Source organism: Pelophylax lessonae, assembly GCF_965119305.1.
Source record: "Pelophylax lessonae genome assembly, chromosome: 7".
Lineage (NCBI taxonomy): Eukaryota > Metazoa > Chordata > Amphibia > Anura > Ranidae > Pelophylax > Pelophylax lessonae.
This window is the reverse complement of record NC_138774.1, coordinates 122,822,743-122,838,010: the sequence shown is the minus strand read 5'-3', so window position 1 is coordinate 122,838,010 and position 15,268 is coordinate 122,822,743. Positions and strand designations below refer to the sequence as shown.

At 47.1% G+C, this 15,268-nt stretch overlaps 1 protein-coding gene across 3 annotated transcripts in view; it reads right to left on the bottom strand.

Annotated features, from left to right (window-relative positions):
• LOC309560002 (integrator complex subunit 6-like) overlaps positions 1-15,268 on the bottom strand; it is a 235,695-nt gene that overhangs the window by 16,355 nt on the left and 204,072 nt on the right. For all 3 annotated transcript variants that reach the window (XR_014225488.1, XM_082263486.1, XM_082263485.1), the window contains exon 16: positions 8,349-8,732. Coding sequence is in view for 2 of the 3 variants with exons in the window: in XM_082263486.1 (XP_082119612.1) it covers positions 8,349-8,732 (384 nt within the window). In the remaining variant the exon portion in view is untranslated. The remainder of the gene's footprint in view (positions 1-8,348; positions 8,733-15,268) is intronic.

The following is a 15,268-nucleotide window of genomic DNA, read 5'->3' as shown; positions in this document are numbered from 1 at the left end:
CACTGATTACTGTAGTAATGTCACTGGTCCCCCCAAAAGTGTCAAGAATGTCAGTTAGGGGTCCGATCTGTCCGCCACAAGTGGTTAAAGAGGTCTTAAAGATGTCACCTAGGAGCTGCAGCAATCTGAAGTACAGAGTTGTACGTCTGTATGCATACATGTGTTCACACAGGTATGCAGCACCCGTGGGCTCTCCGGTGGGGAAATGTGCTACAATTTATACCAAATGAGGAGATATTGCCCTATACATGAGCCTTCATAAAGCCCTGCTGTGTGATTTACTCATTTGTGAAGTCCTATTCATTAGAGTAAGGAGAGAAAAAAACCTCATAATTCCTCGGTGGATTCAGGAAACTTGCTACAAAAACTCTTGACCCACTGGTACCAAATCTCTTCCTGGATGGCCACTATTTACTACTACTATTTAACTTGACAACATTTTCTAACCTTTCCCAGCTCTATACGGGATTTAAAAAAAAAAAAAGTTTGCCAGGAGTTGGGCCTGGTGTTGCTATTTTATATATAACAAAAAGGGGTACAGCCTTTTTTCACTAAGCAGAAGGCATATTTAGAAGCAGTGCACATACAGTACTTCCATTTAGTGCTGGTTCACATATATGCGATGCAGGAACCCTTCAAATCCACTGCAGGTTCCCGCATCGCATTCAAAACGCATGGGCATGGGCCGGAGAGCAGCAGGCTTAGGTTCTCAGCGGCTCGCTGAGAGGCTGAGCCAGATGTCGGTCCAGGCACCTGGCGGATCCCGACTCTGTGGTCACGATGACACGGTGCTTGGACCGACATTTGTGATCTCAGCAGAGAGTGGACTTCAGAACAAACTGCACTCTTGTGATCCATAAGAGATGTACAGCCAAACAAGCTTTGACTGTACATCTCCTTTAAGCCATAAAAGGTTTTTATTTAGGACATTTCCCCTCCATGTACAAACTAGGAATCATATACATATGGTTTCTGACTACTCAGGTGTTGAATGATACCTTTCGTGGCTGACTTAATATCCTGTAGCCTGTATAATGTGGTGACTTTGGTACACATTATATGTTTTTCCTTTCTTTTGAAAATGAAAAGAATTAGAAAAAAAAAAGTAGGTCCTTTTCTGTGTTTATTTTCTACCCTCCCACCATTGTAACATAAATGCTGTGAACAAGCCCTTAAGTGTGTCAGATATTAATCCAATGTATGTGTAATTAGAAAGGATAACTTTAGTTTCAAGTAACGTCCTTAACACAACAGAACCCTCATTCAGCAGCCTGCCCCATGGCTACTAAACTAGTGTTGACAGGCTTGATGGGCATGTGTAGGGTGCTTTGACATCAGTTTGAGACACTGCTGAGATTAAACACAATTAAGTGCAGGTGCCCTCATTTGTCCTGTTTGAGCCAATTTTGCATTCCTTTAGACTTGTATGGGGAGAGAAGCAGTTCTATGGTGAACAAAAGTCCATCAACAATGGCTCTTACAAAGCTCTGGAAACTCTGAATAGAAGCATCAGGGAAGGCAGTGTAAGGGATCTGCTGTATAAAGGTAACCATTCCTATAGAGATTTTTTAAAATTACCTATTTTGTGAATAAACATACTTTGTCCCATACTTCACTTACCCTTTAGTTTAGCCAGCACAATCAAAAGTTTATCAAACAGTATTGAGAAAAGACTAGAAGAGACAAGATTAAAACAAGGTAAAAATGGGATTTTTGACTTACCATAAAATCCATTTCTCTGATGTTCATTGACGGACACAGCTTCAGAACTTCATAACCGTTGGGTTATACTGCCCCCTACAGGAGTAAGACACTAGGCAGAAAAAAAAAAGTCTGGCTACACCCATGGGCAGTCCCAGGGGGTATACTCCCTCTCTGCTATAGGTATTCACTTTAGTTACAAGCAGCGTCCGAAGAATTACAACTCCACAGAGGGGTGAGTGTGGTGTCCGTCAATGAACATCAGAGAAATTGATTTTACGGTAAGTCAAAAATCCCATTTTCTCTTTCGTTCATTGACGGACAAAGCTCCTGATCTTCATACCCATTGGGACGTCCAAAAGCCGTGTTAAACATGAGGGGTGGGAACAGCAAGAAATTCCCAAGGTTAAACTGAAGCCAACAGGAGCTCAACCAAAATAATTGGAGCCCATCTGAAAAAAACAATACACCCTCAAAGAGGATCAGGTCCTCAGCCTGCACAACAGCAGCCTGCAAAACTTTGTGGCCAAAAGAAATATGCTCAGATGCCAACATATCCACTTTATAGAACTTTATGAAAGTGTGCACCGACGACCAGGTGGGCCGCCTTGCAAACCTGCGTCACTGATGCCTGATGATGGAAGGCCCAGGAGGCAGTAAGTGCCAGAGTAGAGTGCTCCTTGACAGGGAAAGAAGGAATCTGACCCCTGATGGAATAGGCCTGGAATCACCGTCTGTCTGATCCATCTGGAAATGGTTGCAGAGAAAGCAGACAACCCTTTCCGAGGCCCATCCGTGAGCACAAATAGTGAGTCTGACTTTCTTAAAGACTCCGTAGCTGCTAGCTACACCTGAATTGCCCGGACAATATCCAAGGCATGCAAGGCAATTTCCTTTGGATGCTTTGGCCTGGGACACAGGGAAGGCAACACAATTTCTTCATTCAAATGAAAATCAGAGATGACCTTTGGAAGGAACGACATACAGGGGCCAGGAACCACCTTATTTTTGTGAACCACCAAGTAAGGTGGACAGGATAATGCCGCCAATTCCGACAGCCTGCGTGCAGAGGTGAAAACCACCAAAAAGGCCACCTTCTGTGACAGCGTAAGCAGGGGATCTCCTGAAGCTTCTCAAAAAGAGGCTGGAGAGGAGGACAGAGCACCAAATCGAGATCCCAAGGCGGCAACAGAGACCGCACTGGAGGTGTCAAGTGCCTAACTCCCTTAAGAAAAGTACGCACCAGGGAGTATGTAGACAAAGGCCATTGAAAGAAGACTGCTAAGGTCGACAACGGACCCTTGATAGTGACTCAAGGCCAGTTTCTGCTCAACCCCCCGTTGAAGGAAGGTCAAGATCTGAGCCACCAAACAGGAGCGAGGATGAACCCCAAGAGACTGTCACCACGCAATGTACGTCTTCCATGTACGATGGTAGATCTTCCTAGAAGTAGATTTCCTAGCTTTTAACAGCGTTGGAATCTCTAACTCAGACAGACCTCTATCCATCAGCACCTGACGTTCAACAGCCAAGCCGTCAAAGCCAGCGACTGTAAAGCAGGATGGAAAATTTTTCCATACTTTGGATCCTCCCAGAGACTAAGCTTCCAAGGAACGCCGGCGACCAGCTACACCAGATCGGTGTACCAAGCCGGGCGAGGCCAGTCCGGTGCCACTAAAATGACCAGAATCCCTTCTGCCTCGATTCTGCGTAGAAGTCTTGGCATAAGCTTCAGAAGAAGAAGAAAGGCGAAAATCAGGAGGATACTGACCCCACAGGTCATCAGCGCATCCGTAGCGTCCGCCAGAGGATCCCGTGACCGAGCCACAAACCTCTGCACCTTTCTGTTGAGTCGGGAAGCCAACAGATCCACCTCGGGGATGCCCCACCAGAGACACAACTGATGAAACACCTCCGGATGAAGGAACCACACCCCTTGGTCCAATGCCTGCAGACTAGAGCTGCACGATTAATCGTATGAAAATCGCGATCTCGATTCACCCCCCCTGACTATCTAAACTTGAGATATGCTCGATTCTTTGCATAGCTGAACAGCTGTGGAAAAAAAAAAAAAAGCCTCCCAGCAAACGCCTATCAGCATCTCCCAGTAACTATAAACAAAATGATTACATTGTATCTTTTCCTTCCCTCTGCCAGGGAGAAAGGAAGTTTAACCTCTTAAAGACTAGACCTTATTCTGACACTTGTTGCTTGCAAGTTAAAATCATTTTTTTTTTTGCTAGAAAAGTACTTAGAACCCCCAAACATTTTATATATTTTTTTAGCAGAGACCCTACAGAATAAAATGGCGATTGTTGTAATATTTTATGTCACACTGTATTTGCGCAGCAGTCTTTCAAACGCAATTAATAGACTTTAATGAATGAAAAAAAAAAACTTAACAGTAAAGTTATCCCAATTTTTTTTTTTGTTACACAGAGAATCGTGAGAGAATCGTGATCTTTATTCCAAGCTAAAAAATCGTGATTCTCATTTTGGCCAGAATCGTGCAGCTCTACTGCAGACTGAGGTAATCCACTTGCCAGTTTTCCACCCTTGGAATGTGTACTACAGAAAGGACGGAAACGAACCGTTCTGCCCACCTTAGAATGCTGACTACCTTCAGAGCCACCAGGACATTTCTTGTGCCCCCCTGGTGATGGACAGAAGTCACGGCTTTGGCATTGTCTGGGGCCTTGTGCGCGGGTCTGGAGAAGCCCGCACCTGACTTGCCAGACTAAGCCCCAAAGGGCTCCGATACCTTGTCAGTCGACCCTGAGGGACAAAACAATTTCCAATAAGCCGAGCAGAAGGGCCCAGGTCAATGAGGGTCCTTGCCCTCAGTAGCCTGTGAAAGAAAGGTACTCTTCCCCGCTGTGAGACCTTTAATTATGTCATTCAGGGTAGCATCAAACGGGCGATCTCCTTGAAAGGAAAGATCAGTCAAGGCCTTGTTAGAAGTCTCGTCCTCAGACCAGAATTTGAGCCAAAAGACACGCCAAAGGAACACTGCCCAAACAGAGCCGAGCCACTAGGGAGCTGCATTCAAAGAGGCATCACAGAAACCGCAGCCTCTGGACCAGCTGGTCCACCAGCTCAGCAAAGGCAGGGGGGCGCTGTTCTCCCTCCAGGTCACGGCATAAAAGCTTAGCCCACTCGGCCAGGGCAATGGTGAATATCAGCCTCAGTGCCAAACCAGCCAGGGTGTACAAATTGCGGGCCACAGCCTTCCTGTCAGCCGGGTCCTCTTCAACTGGAATCATTGTTTCTTTGTTTAACCTGGAAACCAGAGGGTCCCTCACCGGTGGAACAGTCCACTTCTAAGAAGGGACACCTCATAGGGATATCGCCTAGCAACTCGCTTAAAAACCCCAAGGGGACACTTTGGTCGTCCCCACTCTTCAGTGACATTTCTGTCAAAATAGATGGGCAAAGGGAACTCTATTGTCGCTCTGGATGGCTTGTGAGTGGCAAAGGGAACCTGCACCTTTGTCGCAGCCACGTCCCCCAAGCTAAAGTCTCAAGCACAGATATAATCAGTGCGTCCACCAGCGCCTTTTCGTGTAAGGTTGCAGAAGTTAAGGAATCATCTTCACTATCTGAGGATTCAGAGCGTGTGGCCGCATATCCAGCAGGGTGACCCACGTCCACAGTGGCCAAACCAGATTCAGGATCTGAGGAGACTGATTAAGAAGGAAAGGCGGTAGGGCCCTTTTTTTTACCAGCCCGTCACTCAAAAAAACACCTCCACCTGGGACACAAGGGACTCCAGGACCACCGTCAGTGCATCGATGGATGAATGGGACCCGGAGGGCCCGCAGCCCCAGAGAGGTGATCATGGGGGGAAATGTGCTCCAAAGACTCCATGACTCACCAGGAGGACCCCACAAAAAAGTGTAAAACACTGTTAAGGGACAACCCCCACCGCTCTGGCAGCACCACCCAGTTGCCAGTCACAAATCACCAATCGATCCTCAGCAGAGGGGGAGACGACCCCACCAGACTCACCACCCCACAGAAACCAGGCACGCAGTCTCCAGGAGAAACTGCACTGCACAAGCAGCGATCAGGAAACAAAAGGATCCAGGAGTCAGCACCAGGGGATGAGGAGGGGCTCCCACCGCTGCCGCTATTTTCAATGGCAAACCACCGCAAAATGGCCACCAGACTACTGGAACAGCCTTGATACAAACATAGCAGCTGTGCATTGAAGCACACAAGCTACAAGAAAATGGTGGCACCACGAAGCTCCCAGGAGGGATCCCTAGGCCTCAAGGACAGGCCCTGGCAGGAGCCCCCACCAGATACAACCCCCCCTCCCCGCTGAGCCGATTGTCCAGTCACTGTGTGCGCATCCCCCCTCTGCCCGCATAGTGCCCTGCCCCCACCCCAGAAGGTTGCCAGACGCAGCCTAAGTGGAGGGGGGGGGGGGATAGGATGGGGGAACAGATAAAGGGGGGCTCCTGATTGTAAGGATGGAAACCCGGGGGTCCGACAGTCTCAAGGAGGGGCCCACGTCCACCCCAAAACCCTCCAGTGGGAGAGGGGGGACAGCTACTCACCATACCAGGAACCAGACGGGCACCGCTCCAGACAGAACCCCTCTCCATCGAAATGAGGGGGGGGGGGCTGTCGGCCAAGAGGAACGCTGCCACTCGGGCCGAGACCCAGTCGTATGCGACCTCACGAGGCGTTTAACTCGCAGGCCAACCGGTGGGGCTAGATTGTGGGGGCAGTATAACCCAATGGTTATGAAGATCAGGAGCTGTGTTCATCAATGAATGAAAGAGAATACATTTCACTGAATTTAAAAAAACTAAAACAGTAAAGTTAGCACAATTTTTAATATATTGTCAAAGGTGATGTCACGCTGAGTAAATAGATACCCAACATGTTACGGTTTAAAATTGCGCACACTCATGGAATGGCGACAAACTACGGTACTTAAAAATCTCCATAGGTGACGCTTAAAAGTTTTTTAACAGTTACCAGCTTAGTTACAAAGGAGGTCTTTTTCTAAAATTATTGTTCTCACTCTGACGATCGTGGCAATACCTCACATGTGTGATTTGAACAACGTTTTCATTTTCTTTCGTGCACAAGCTATTTTATTTTTAACACTATTTAAAATTTTTTTTAAAAAAATCTGATCACTTTTATTGCTGTCACAAGGAAAGTAAACATCCCTTGTGACAGTAATAAGCAGTGACAGGTACTCTTTATGGAGGGATCTGGGGTCTAAAAGACCCCAGACCCCTCCACTGCACTTCAAAGTATTAAAAATGCCGAAAGCGGCATTTTTGAATACTGACAGTGTTTTTAAATCAGCGCCATTGGCAGCCACGTAAACTGGAAGAGACGTGACGTCGCTTCCAGGTTACATGATCGGAGACCCGATCAAATCGGAATCTGGCTTCGTTCGGGACTCCAACCATCTGGCGGAAGTGCCGGCTGATTGCTGGTTGTGGAAGAGGAGACCCGGGTAGAGCTGTAGTAGGCGGCGGGAGGGGACGCCCCCTCCCGCTCGCTGGGATAATAACCCAGCAGCTGTATTGGCTATTATCTTCTGAAAGCCGTCTGCCAGTTCTAAAAAAAAAAAACAGTACTGAGTTGATGCATAAAGCTGCAGGCATTATCCCCATACAACCACTTCTGCAAGCCGACGTAACGGGGCACTTTAAATCCCCCCCCCCCCTAATTTTTTTTTTTTTTTTTTAAAACAGTGTCCATTTAAAACATTTTTTTTGGATCACTTTTTTTTGCTGTCACAAGGAATGTAAATATTCCTTGTGACAGCAAAAGGCAGTGACAAGTCCTCTTTATGAAGGGACCTGGGGTCTAAAAGGAACCCAAACCCCTCCTCTGCACTTAAAAGCATTCAAAAACACCAAGTTTGGCTGTTTTGAATGCAGTCATTTTTATTTATTTTTTTGTTAACGGGGGCCTTTAGGACATAACACTTCTGGCTTTTTACATCGGAAACCCGATCAGAGCAGAATCAGGCTTTGTTCAGTTCCTCAGCAAGCTGGAGGGATGGGAGACCCAGGCAAGCAGCGGGAAGGCGGCGAGGGACTGGACTTCCCCCTCCCACTTCTTGTAATGACAACAAAGCGGCTGCCGAGTCGCATTGCTTGTCATTACAATAAAGCCGACTGTTGGCTCTAAACAACGGTACTGGGGTGATGCCTCTAGCCTGTTGGGTTTTTTCCCAAGTGATTAGTGCTGCCGGCTATAGCCAGCAACACTAATCATTGCGTTCTGCCAGAAGGCTCCCCACCGACAGAACACAATAGCACTGCAGGAGGGATTCCTCCATCAACACTGACTGTATTGATGGGGAAATCAAGCAATTTGTTTTACCTTCCACTCATTGTGGAAGGAAAAAAAAAAAATGCGTAATCTGTGGCCCGTCTTACTGCATAAAATATCTGAACCACAGAAAGAGTGCATTGTTTTTAGTCACACAGACCAGTTTGGTGGACTTGCACTGAAAGAGGAGAAGTACCAAGCATGGCTACTTTGTAACACTACCAAGTAGGAAGCAGAGTCTGCATAGATATTGCACAAATATGGCTGCCCTCTTGTACAAAAATAAAACTACAATCTATTCACCAACTTATAAGATTAGTACATCACTTTTGACTTACTTCTTCCCGGCTTGCGAACTTCTTTCCTGACCCTGATCTTAATATCTGCATTTGACCCGTTCATTATACTTTGCGCTTCCTTCAGGGAATTTGGCACAAATATTGCAGAAATGCATTCCCGAGTCACTGGAGAATCCTCTAGAGGTGTGTAGTCATCCAGGGGTGCCTTTATAAGTGCGTTATTAACAGGCTTGTGGTCTAAATTATCCTCGTTCAAGCAATTTAGTTCATCAGTAACAGAATCAAAGTTGTTAGACAACAAATCGTCATCACCTAGAGCAGCTGGGGCAATAATTGGAGACAGTCTATCTATTTGTTTCTCTATAGCCTGACCATTGCCTGTCCTCTCTTCGTTACTTTCTGAAGTTACTGTATTACTGGCATCTGGAAAACACAAAGTTTTTTAAACAGGTAGGTTTGAGTGAATCATATCACAGGCTTGATATAAATGAAAAGTCTTTAAACATCATTTAACATTGCCCAATGTTAAATATAGAACTGTTTATTTTTCTATAGCTACTAATACTATTTAAACATAAAACATATGTTGTTTATGTCAAATGTAATGGTTTTTATTCTGAAGGATTTCAATGATGAAATGCAGACAGTATATAAATACTGATGTATTAGGGCACTCTTGGCATAAGTCATGCTCGATTTTGCCTCACTACAACCAACTGGATACAAACCTGCAATTGGAAAATAATGAAAGTGTTTAAATAGGATACTTGTTCTGAGCTAACATAAACCACTGATTTAAGATTAATGTTATTTTTACATCTTTAACAACTTTGTCCAAGCCTAAAATTTTGCACATGGGCTATATTCACAGAATTTTGCATCAAATAAAAATATCACATTAAGTGTAGCGCTATCTAATGTGCATAGTCCCAATAAAATTTTAAAAAATCCACCGTTGTGCAATATTCAATCATGTTAAACAGTCCTTTAATCCAGTGACCTCCATTGGGTAAAATGCTCGCTCACCTCAAAGCAGTGGCCTCACAACAGAGCCAAGGTCATTGAAGTCACTGGATTATAGGACTTTTTAACACGATTGAATATTGCACGACAGTGGATTTTTATAACTTTATTGGGACTAAGCACATTAGATTGTGCTACACTTGATGTAATATTTTTATTCGATACAAAGTTTTAGGTGAGCACCTTTTGATAAGTAGGGCGCGGCAATCACGAATATTCACTATATATATTGTTTTGCTTTGAGTTTTTTGGGATTTGTGATTAGTTTTGACCAGGTATGTGCATCTATGCAGTTAGTATTAATTTATTATAATTTTGTACACTAATTTTACACTAATTTATTTTGCGCTGATTATTCACATTGAGTCTATATTCACAGAATTAACTTACTAACATAAAGATATTTTTTTCCAAAAAAGGTTTTAGTTATTTTCAGCTGAGTCCAATGAAATATGAAAATGATGTGTGTAAAAGTAAAGGTCAGGCTAAGACAATATAAGTAAAGGTATTGGCTAAGATCAAGTGTACCTGTTTCAATTGTTAGGGTAAGAACCCTGACTCCATTTGCCAATTGGGGAGCCAGTTAGTATTTCCCTGATGTAATTAGGTGGGAACCGTGGGGGAGCCTTTTCCTCCTAGGTTGAATCCGGCCTTGTGCTTGTCCCCAGTTGTAGGCAAGGCTCTCCCCTAAGCGCCCCATGTTCTGATACCTTCCTGTGGAATGGAGAGGCACTGGTCTGGCTGAAGGCTGGGCTGTGGGAGAAGCCCATGGTGTATGTTGCCCTGGAATGGCTTGACCAGGGGTGCCTTAATTTTCACTGGTGGGGTGAACTCATCTGGAGTTTTTCGGCACTTTGGTCACTGCACCTACACACTTTTTTCACACCTGCCTCTAGGGCTGGTCCCAGAGGAATTTTTGATTCCTGGCAACGATATTGCACCAAGGCACTTTTAAGTACTTTTCCACTTCCCTTTCCCCACTTTTATTTGTGTGGATTTTTTATTTTTTGTGTTTGTCACTTACACTAGTGCACTTTACTCACAGTGATTAGTGGGGTATGGGTCCTCGGGCCTATCCTGAAAGTCTTTGTTGGAGGTGGACATGGCCTTCTGGCTTAGTTTGCCCTCTCTCGTGGGTTCTCCATTCAGGGGAGCCCCACCTAATCTTTGGACCACCTAGTACTTGGGGTGGGCTGTTTTGGCAGTCCTCCCAGAGAATGGGGAGCTGCCTGGTTTTGGCCAGGTGGACCAGTGAGTATCCAAGTCCCTGTCAGGAGCCCGGCACCCTAGGGGGATCAGGGTTAGGTTCCTTCGCACACCCTGTGCACTTTTTTGTGTTCCCACGTTTTGTGTGTGCACTTTGCACTAGGTATTAGCCTGAGTGTTTCACACGGCACAGGCTTTAAAAAAAAAAAAAGGGAAAGGTATATAACAGGGTAAATATTAACCATTTTATAAGTTAGACTGCTCAGAAACAATTTAGGACTGCATAATTACACATACTGAAGAGTTATTTTAAATTCATTTTTAAATCTGGGATCTCTAACCTAAAGAAAAATCATATAAGCCTGGAGTAGGGGAAGTCAATGTTTTCATGCATCAAATGCAAAATCAAGTAGTTAAAAGAAAAAGAGGGAGGCACATTTTTAGGCTGACATGCTTTCTGGTCCCAGGACTTTACAACATATCTGTTTCTTGTTTTTACGTATCCCATAAACACTAATACCCATGTGGGAAACCAATTCATGCTGCAATCTGATTTTCTGAATTTAACATGACATGAATGATTTCTCTATCGTCCACTGACAGTCACAGCTCTTATGCTTCTTCACTATTGGGTTATGCGCCATCTACAGGATTAGGCTAGGCAGTGAAAAGTTTTCACTCGACACGCCCATAGGGGCTGTCCCTCACAACATAACCCCAGACACACTGTGCTCTCTATCAGTTTCTTGCTGCCTAGTGAAGGAGTAGGACCCAGGTTTCCTGCTGGGACTTCGGTCTCAGTTTTTAGTTTCTTTTAAGAATGTTTATGTTTATTTCTCTTTACTCACTATCGCTAGCTAGTGTAAGGGGGATCCTCCTGGTGAACTGCAAGTGACAGCAGGCTGCGGTTTCGCACTGGATAATCCAGATCCTTACAGTCTCCCAGCCTGGCCAACGAGCGTGAGCAGGTTGTGGTCCGTCCAGGCCTCGCCACGACAGAGTCCCGTTGGATAGGGATGAGCCTGCGGGCAGATGCCTCGCTGGGACGCATTGACCTGGAACCCCGAGTCGCAGCGTACCTCTTTTGGGCTGGCAGCACCCCCACTCAGGGTGGGAGGCAAGCTGTTTTGGAGCGAAGCCCATCCGGTCCATGGTATGGTGAGCGATCCAACACCCCCCCCCCCCCCCATGTCCCTGAAGCAGACCTCTGAGGGGGAGATGTGGGCCTACTCCTGGGGATAAGGCTGTGTTCCCCAGGCCTATCAGGACAGGCCCTGCCCTCCCTGCTCCCGCTGGGGGCGATATAGTTGGCGTCTGACGCCTGGGGGGGGAGGGGAGGGTTTAAAATGTTACCTTGTCCTGGGGGTCCCTTTAGGTGGATTTCCCATGGTGGCCTCATGCCTGGGTCCTGAGCGAGTGGCAGCGTTTTCGGCCACCATTTTAAGTGTGGGCATAGGCTCTCTCTGTGTAAGGGCAGTGGCCATTTTCCCTTAGCTTCCTATACTTTACTATTGGCACCATTTTATTGTAGCCTGAGGCTACACAGGCAGTGTTCGGCCTCTAGTGATGATGTTACTTCCTGTCAGACGTTTTTCATGCTGGAGATGGACTACAGAGCAACTGCTTCTCAGCGGTGGTAAAGTAAGGGGTTTTGTTCCTTTGGGCATTCCTCGGGCACACTTTGCTCCTGCCATCCTTAAGGGGGAACTCCGGATATACAGCGGTATAGCGGTGCGGACCACGATCGTGATTTAAAAGGGGCAGTGCACTCCTTTTTTTCTACAATTGCAAAATGGAGTCCCAAGATGAAAATTCCCCCTCAGACTTTATTTCTGCGCATGCCAGACCATCCGGATCACAATCTCTCATGTCTCTGTCTGCAGCTTTAGAAACTCTGGCGTCAAAGGTGGACCTTGTGGTGAAACAAGTCGCTATCCAAAAACGGCCTATGCCTTCTCAGTCTCTGATTCAGAGCCTGATGTGGTCGCCACAGACCATCCCATCACTGAGGGTTTGGATGGTCCTTGCAGTCAGATGGTGAGAAAGATGTGTCTTTAGTAAGGGAAACATTGCAAATGGATGATGAGCCCACACAGTCAGGAAAGCGGGTAGTTTTTGGCTCCCAAAGCCCAGAAGTTGGGTCAGGTGTTCCCTTGTCCCTAAGACTTTCACGATATTGTGAATGAGCAATGGCGGCACATTAAGCATGGGCTGGTGGTGCCAAACGCTTTAAACGCCATTACCCCTTTGCTGTCTCAAATCGTTGGACAGTGTCGCCTAAGGTGGATCACCCTGTTTCCCAGTTTAACAAATCTACAGTGGTTCCTGTGGAAGACTCCCCGGTGTTTACGGACCCGGTGGACAGACGATTGGAATCCCTTTCTTTCTGCCTACATCTGTTGGCGGGCTTGATACTTAAACCCGTATTCGCGTCCGTCCTGGTTTCTCAAACGGTTACTGAATGGGTACTTAGGGGTAACTTGAACGCTGAGACGGTTTCCCCGACTCTGCTTGAGCTCACGGACCAGATGGCCCAGGCCATGGTGTACCTGTGTGATGCGGCCCTGGACGCGGCTCCTCTGGTTGCCAGAGTGTCTGCGGTGGGGATTGCCATACGCTGCATGGTGTAGCTGAAGAGCTGGTCGCCGGACCAGGCTTCTAAGAAGGCCTTAACTGATCTCCCATTTTTGGGTGAACGCCTGTTTGGTGACTTCTTGGATGAGTTAATCAAGGGTCTAACGGGGGGGGGGGGGGGTAAGAGTACTCTTCTCCCCCAATCCTCAAAAGGCAAGGCACCTCGCTGTCAGCAGGGGCCTTCTTTCACGGCTCACAGGCGTTTTTTTTGTGCCTCAGGGGCGCAAGAAAAAGGTAAACCGTTTAGAGCCTCTGGAAGTAACAAGAAGGCTTGGTCGGGTAAGCCCAAGACTAGCCAGTCCGGTTCGGTGGACGAATCCTCCTTTGCACGAAGGGACGCCTTCACCCGATTCGGGGGTGGGGGGGACGTCTGCATTGCTTTCAAGAACCCTGGACATCTCTGATTCAGGACAAATGGGTTCACAAACTAATTTGTTCAGAGTACAAGATCGAATTTCGGTCTAGCCCAGCAGACAGGTTCTTTCCATCAAATCTCAGTCTATCTCCGAGTCGCTTGAAGGATCCCAGGGAGGCAGTGCAGGATCTCCTTGCACAGGGAGTGATTGTGCCCGGTTCCTCAGCAGGAAAGGTTTAGAGTTTTTTTATTCAAACCTGTTCACAGTGCCCAGAAACCCAGTCTTCACCAAGATTTTGGCCCCGGTGTTAGCTTTGCTCCGCAAAAAGGGGATGGCGATCCTCGGATATCTGGACGATCTCCTGTTGAGCGACCTGTCAATCACGGTTTAGAACCTTCAGGAGTTTGGGTGGACCATCAACTTCAAGAAGTCTGCGCTGACCCCGTCAGTACGCTTGAATTACCACCTGGGTATGATTTTAGACTCCTCTCTGGCGAGGGTTTTTCTCCCCGGGGAAAAACTTCAGACTTTGCAGAGCGATATCAGGTTGCTGATGGATACCGATCTCTCCTCCCTGCGGACTTGTATGAGGTCTCTGGGGAGGATGGGGTCGACCTTCGAGGCGGTCCCGTTTGCTCAATTTCACACAAGACCTCTACCAAAAGAGATTCTTGTCAAGTGGAAAAAGGATCTGCAGTCCTTAGACTGAATGATACGTCTCAGACGTTTTACAAGGTCGGAGCTCTCGTGGTGGCTTCTGTCGCCCGCTCTGAGCCAGGGCAGGTCTTTTCTATCACTGTTGTGGACAGGATGCCAGCCTGTCAGGTTGGGGTGGAGTGCTGGACAATCTCTGTGCCCAGGGACACTGTAGGAATCCCTCTTTACCGATAAATGTCCTGGAGCTCAGGGCGATCAAGCTCTGCCTGCTCCATTGGATGACTCGGCTTCACGGTTTTCTGGTTCGGGCACAATCCGACAATGCCACGGCTGTGGTTTACATCAATCATCTAGGGGGCACCAAGAGTGACGTGCGGCCAGGGAGGTAGCCGAGATTCTGACTTGGGCCGAGGAACATGTTTCGGCTCTCTCCACAGTTCACATTCCCGGTGTGGAGAATTGGCAGGTGGATTACCTGAGTCGTCAGGTTCTGGATCGGGGGAATGGTCCCTGCATCAGGAGGTTTTTCATCTCCTGTGTGCCCGATGGGGAACTCCGGAGGTGGATCTGTTTGCGTCTCGTCTGAACAAAACGGTACAGAAGTTTGTGGCCAGGGCTCGAGACCCTCTGGTCGACGCCACAGATGCATTGGTGGTGCCCTGGAGCCAATATCGGCTGATTTATGCCATTGCCCTTTCCTCCAATACAGCTGTTGTCGAGGTTCCTACACAGGTTGACGGTGGAAAAGGTGCCGGTGATTCTGGTAGCCCCAGACTGGCCTTGCCAGTCTTGGTACGCAGACCTGGTAAAGATGGCTGTCGAGCCTCCTTGGCGGCTGCCTCAGAGAGAATCTGTTATCTCAAGGGCCGATCTTCCATCCTGCTTTACGGTCACTGGCTTTAACGGCATGGCTGTTGAAGGCCAGGTGTTAAGGGACAGAGGTCTCTCTGATTCCTACCCTGTTGAGGACTAGAAAGGCGACTTCCAGGAAGATTTGTCATCGTACTTTGAAGATAAATATTGCCTGATGTGAATCGCAAAAACTGCATCCTCGCTCGTTTTCGGCGGCGAGGGTCTTGGCTT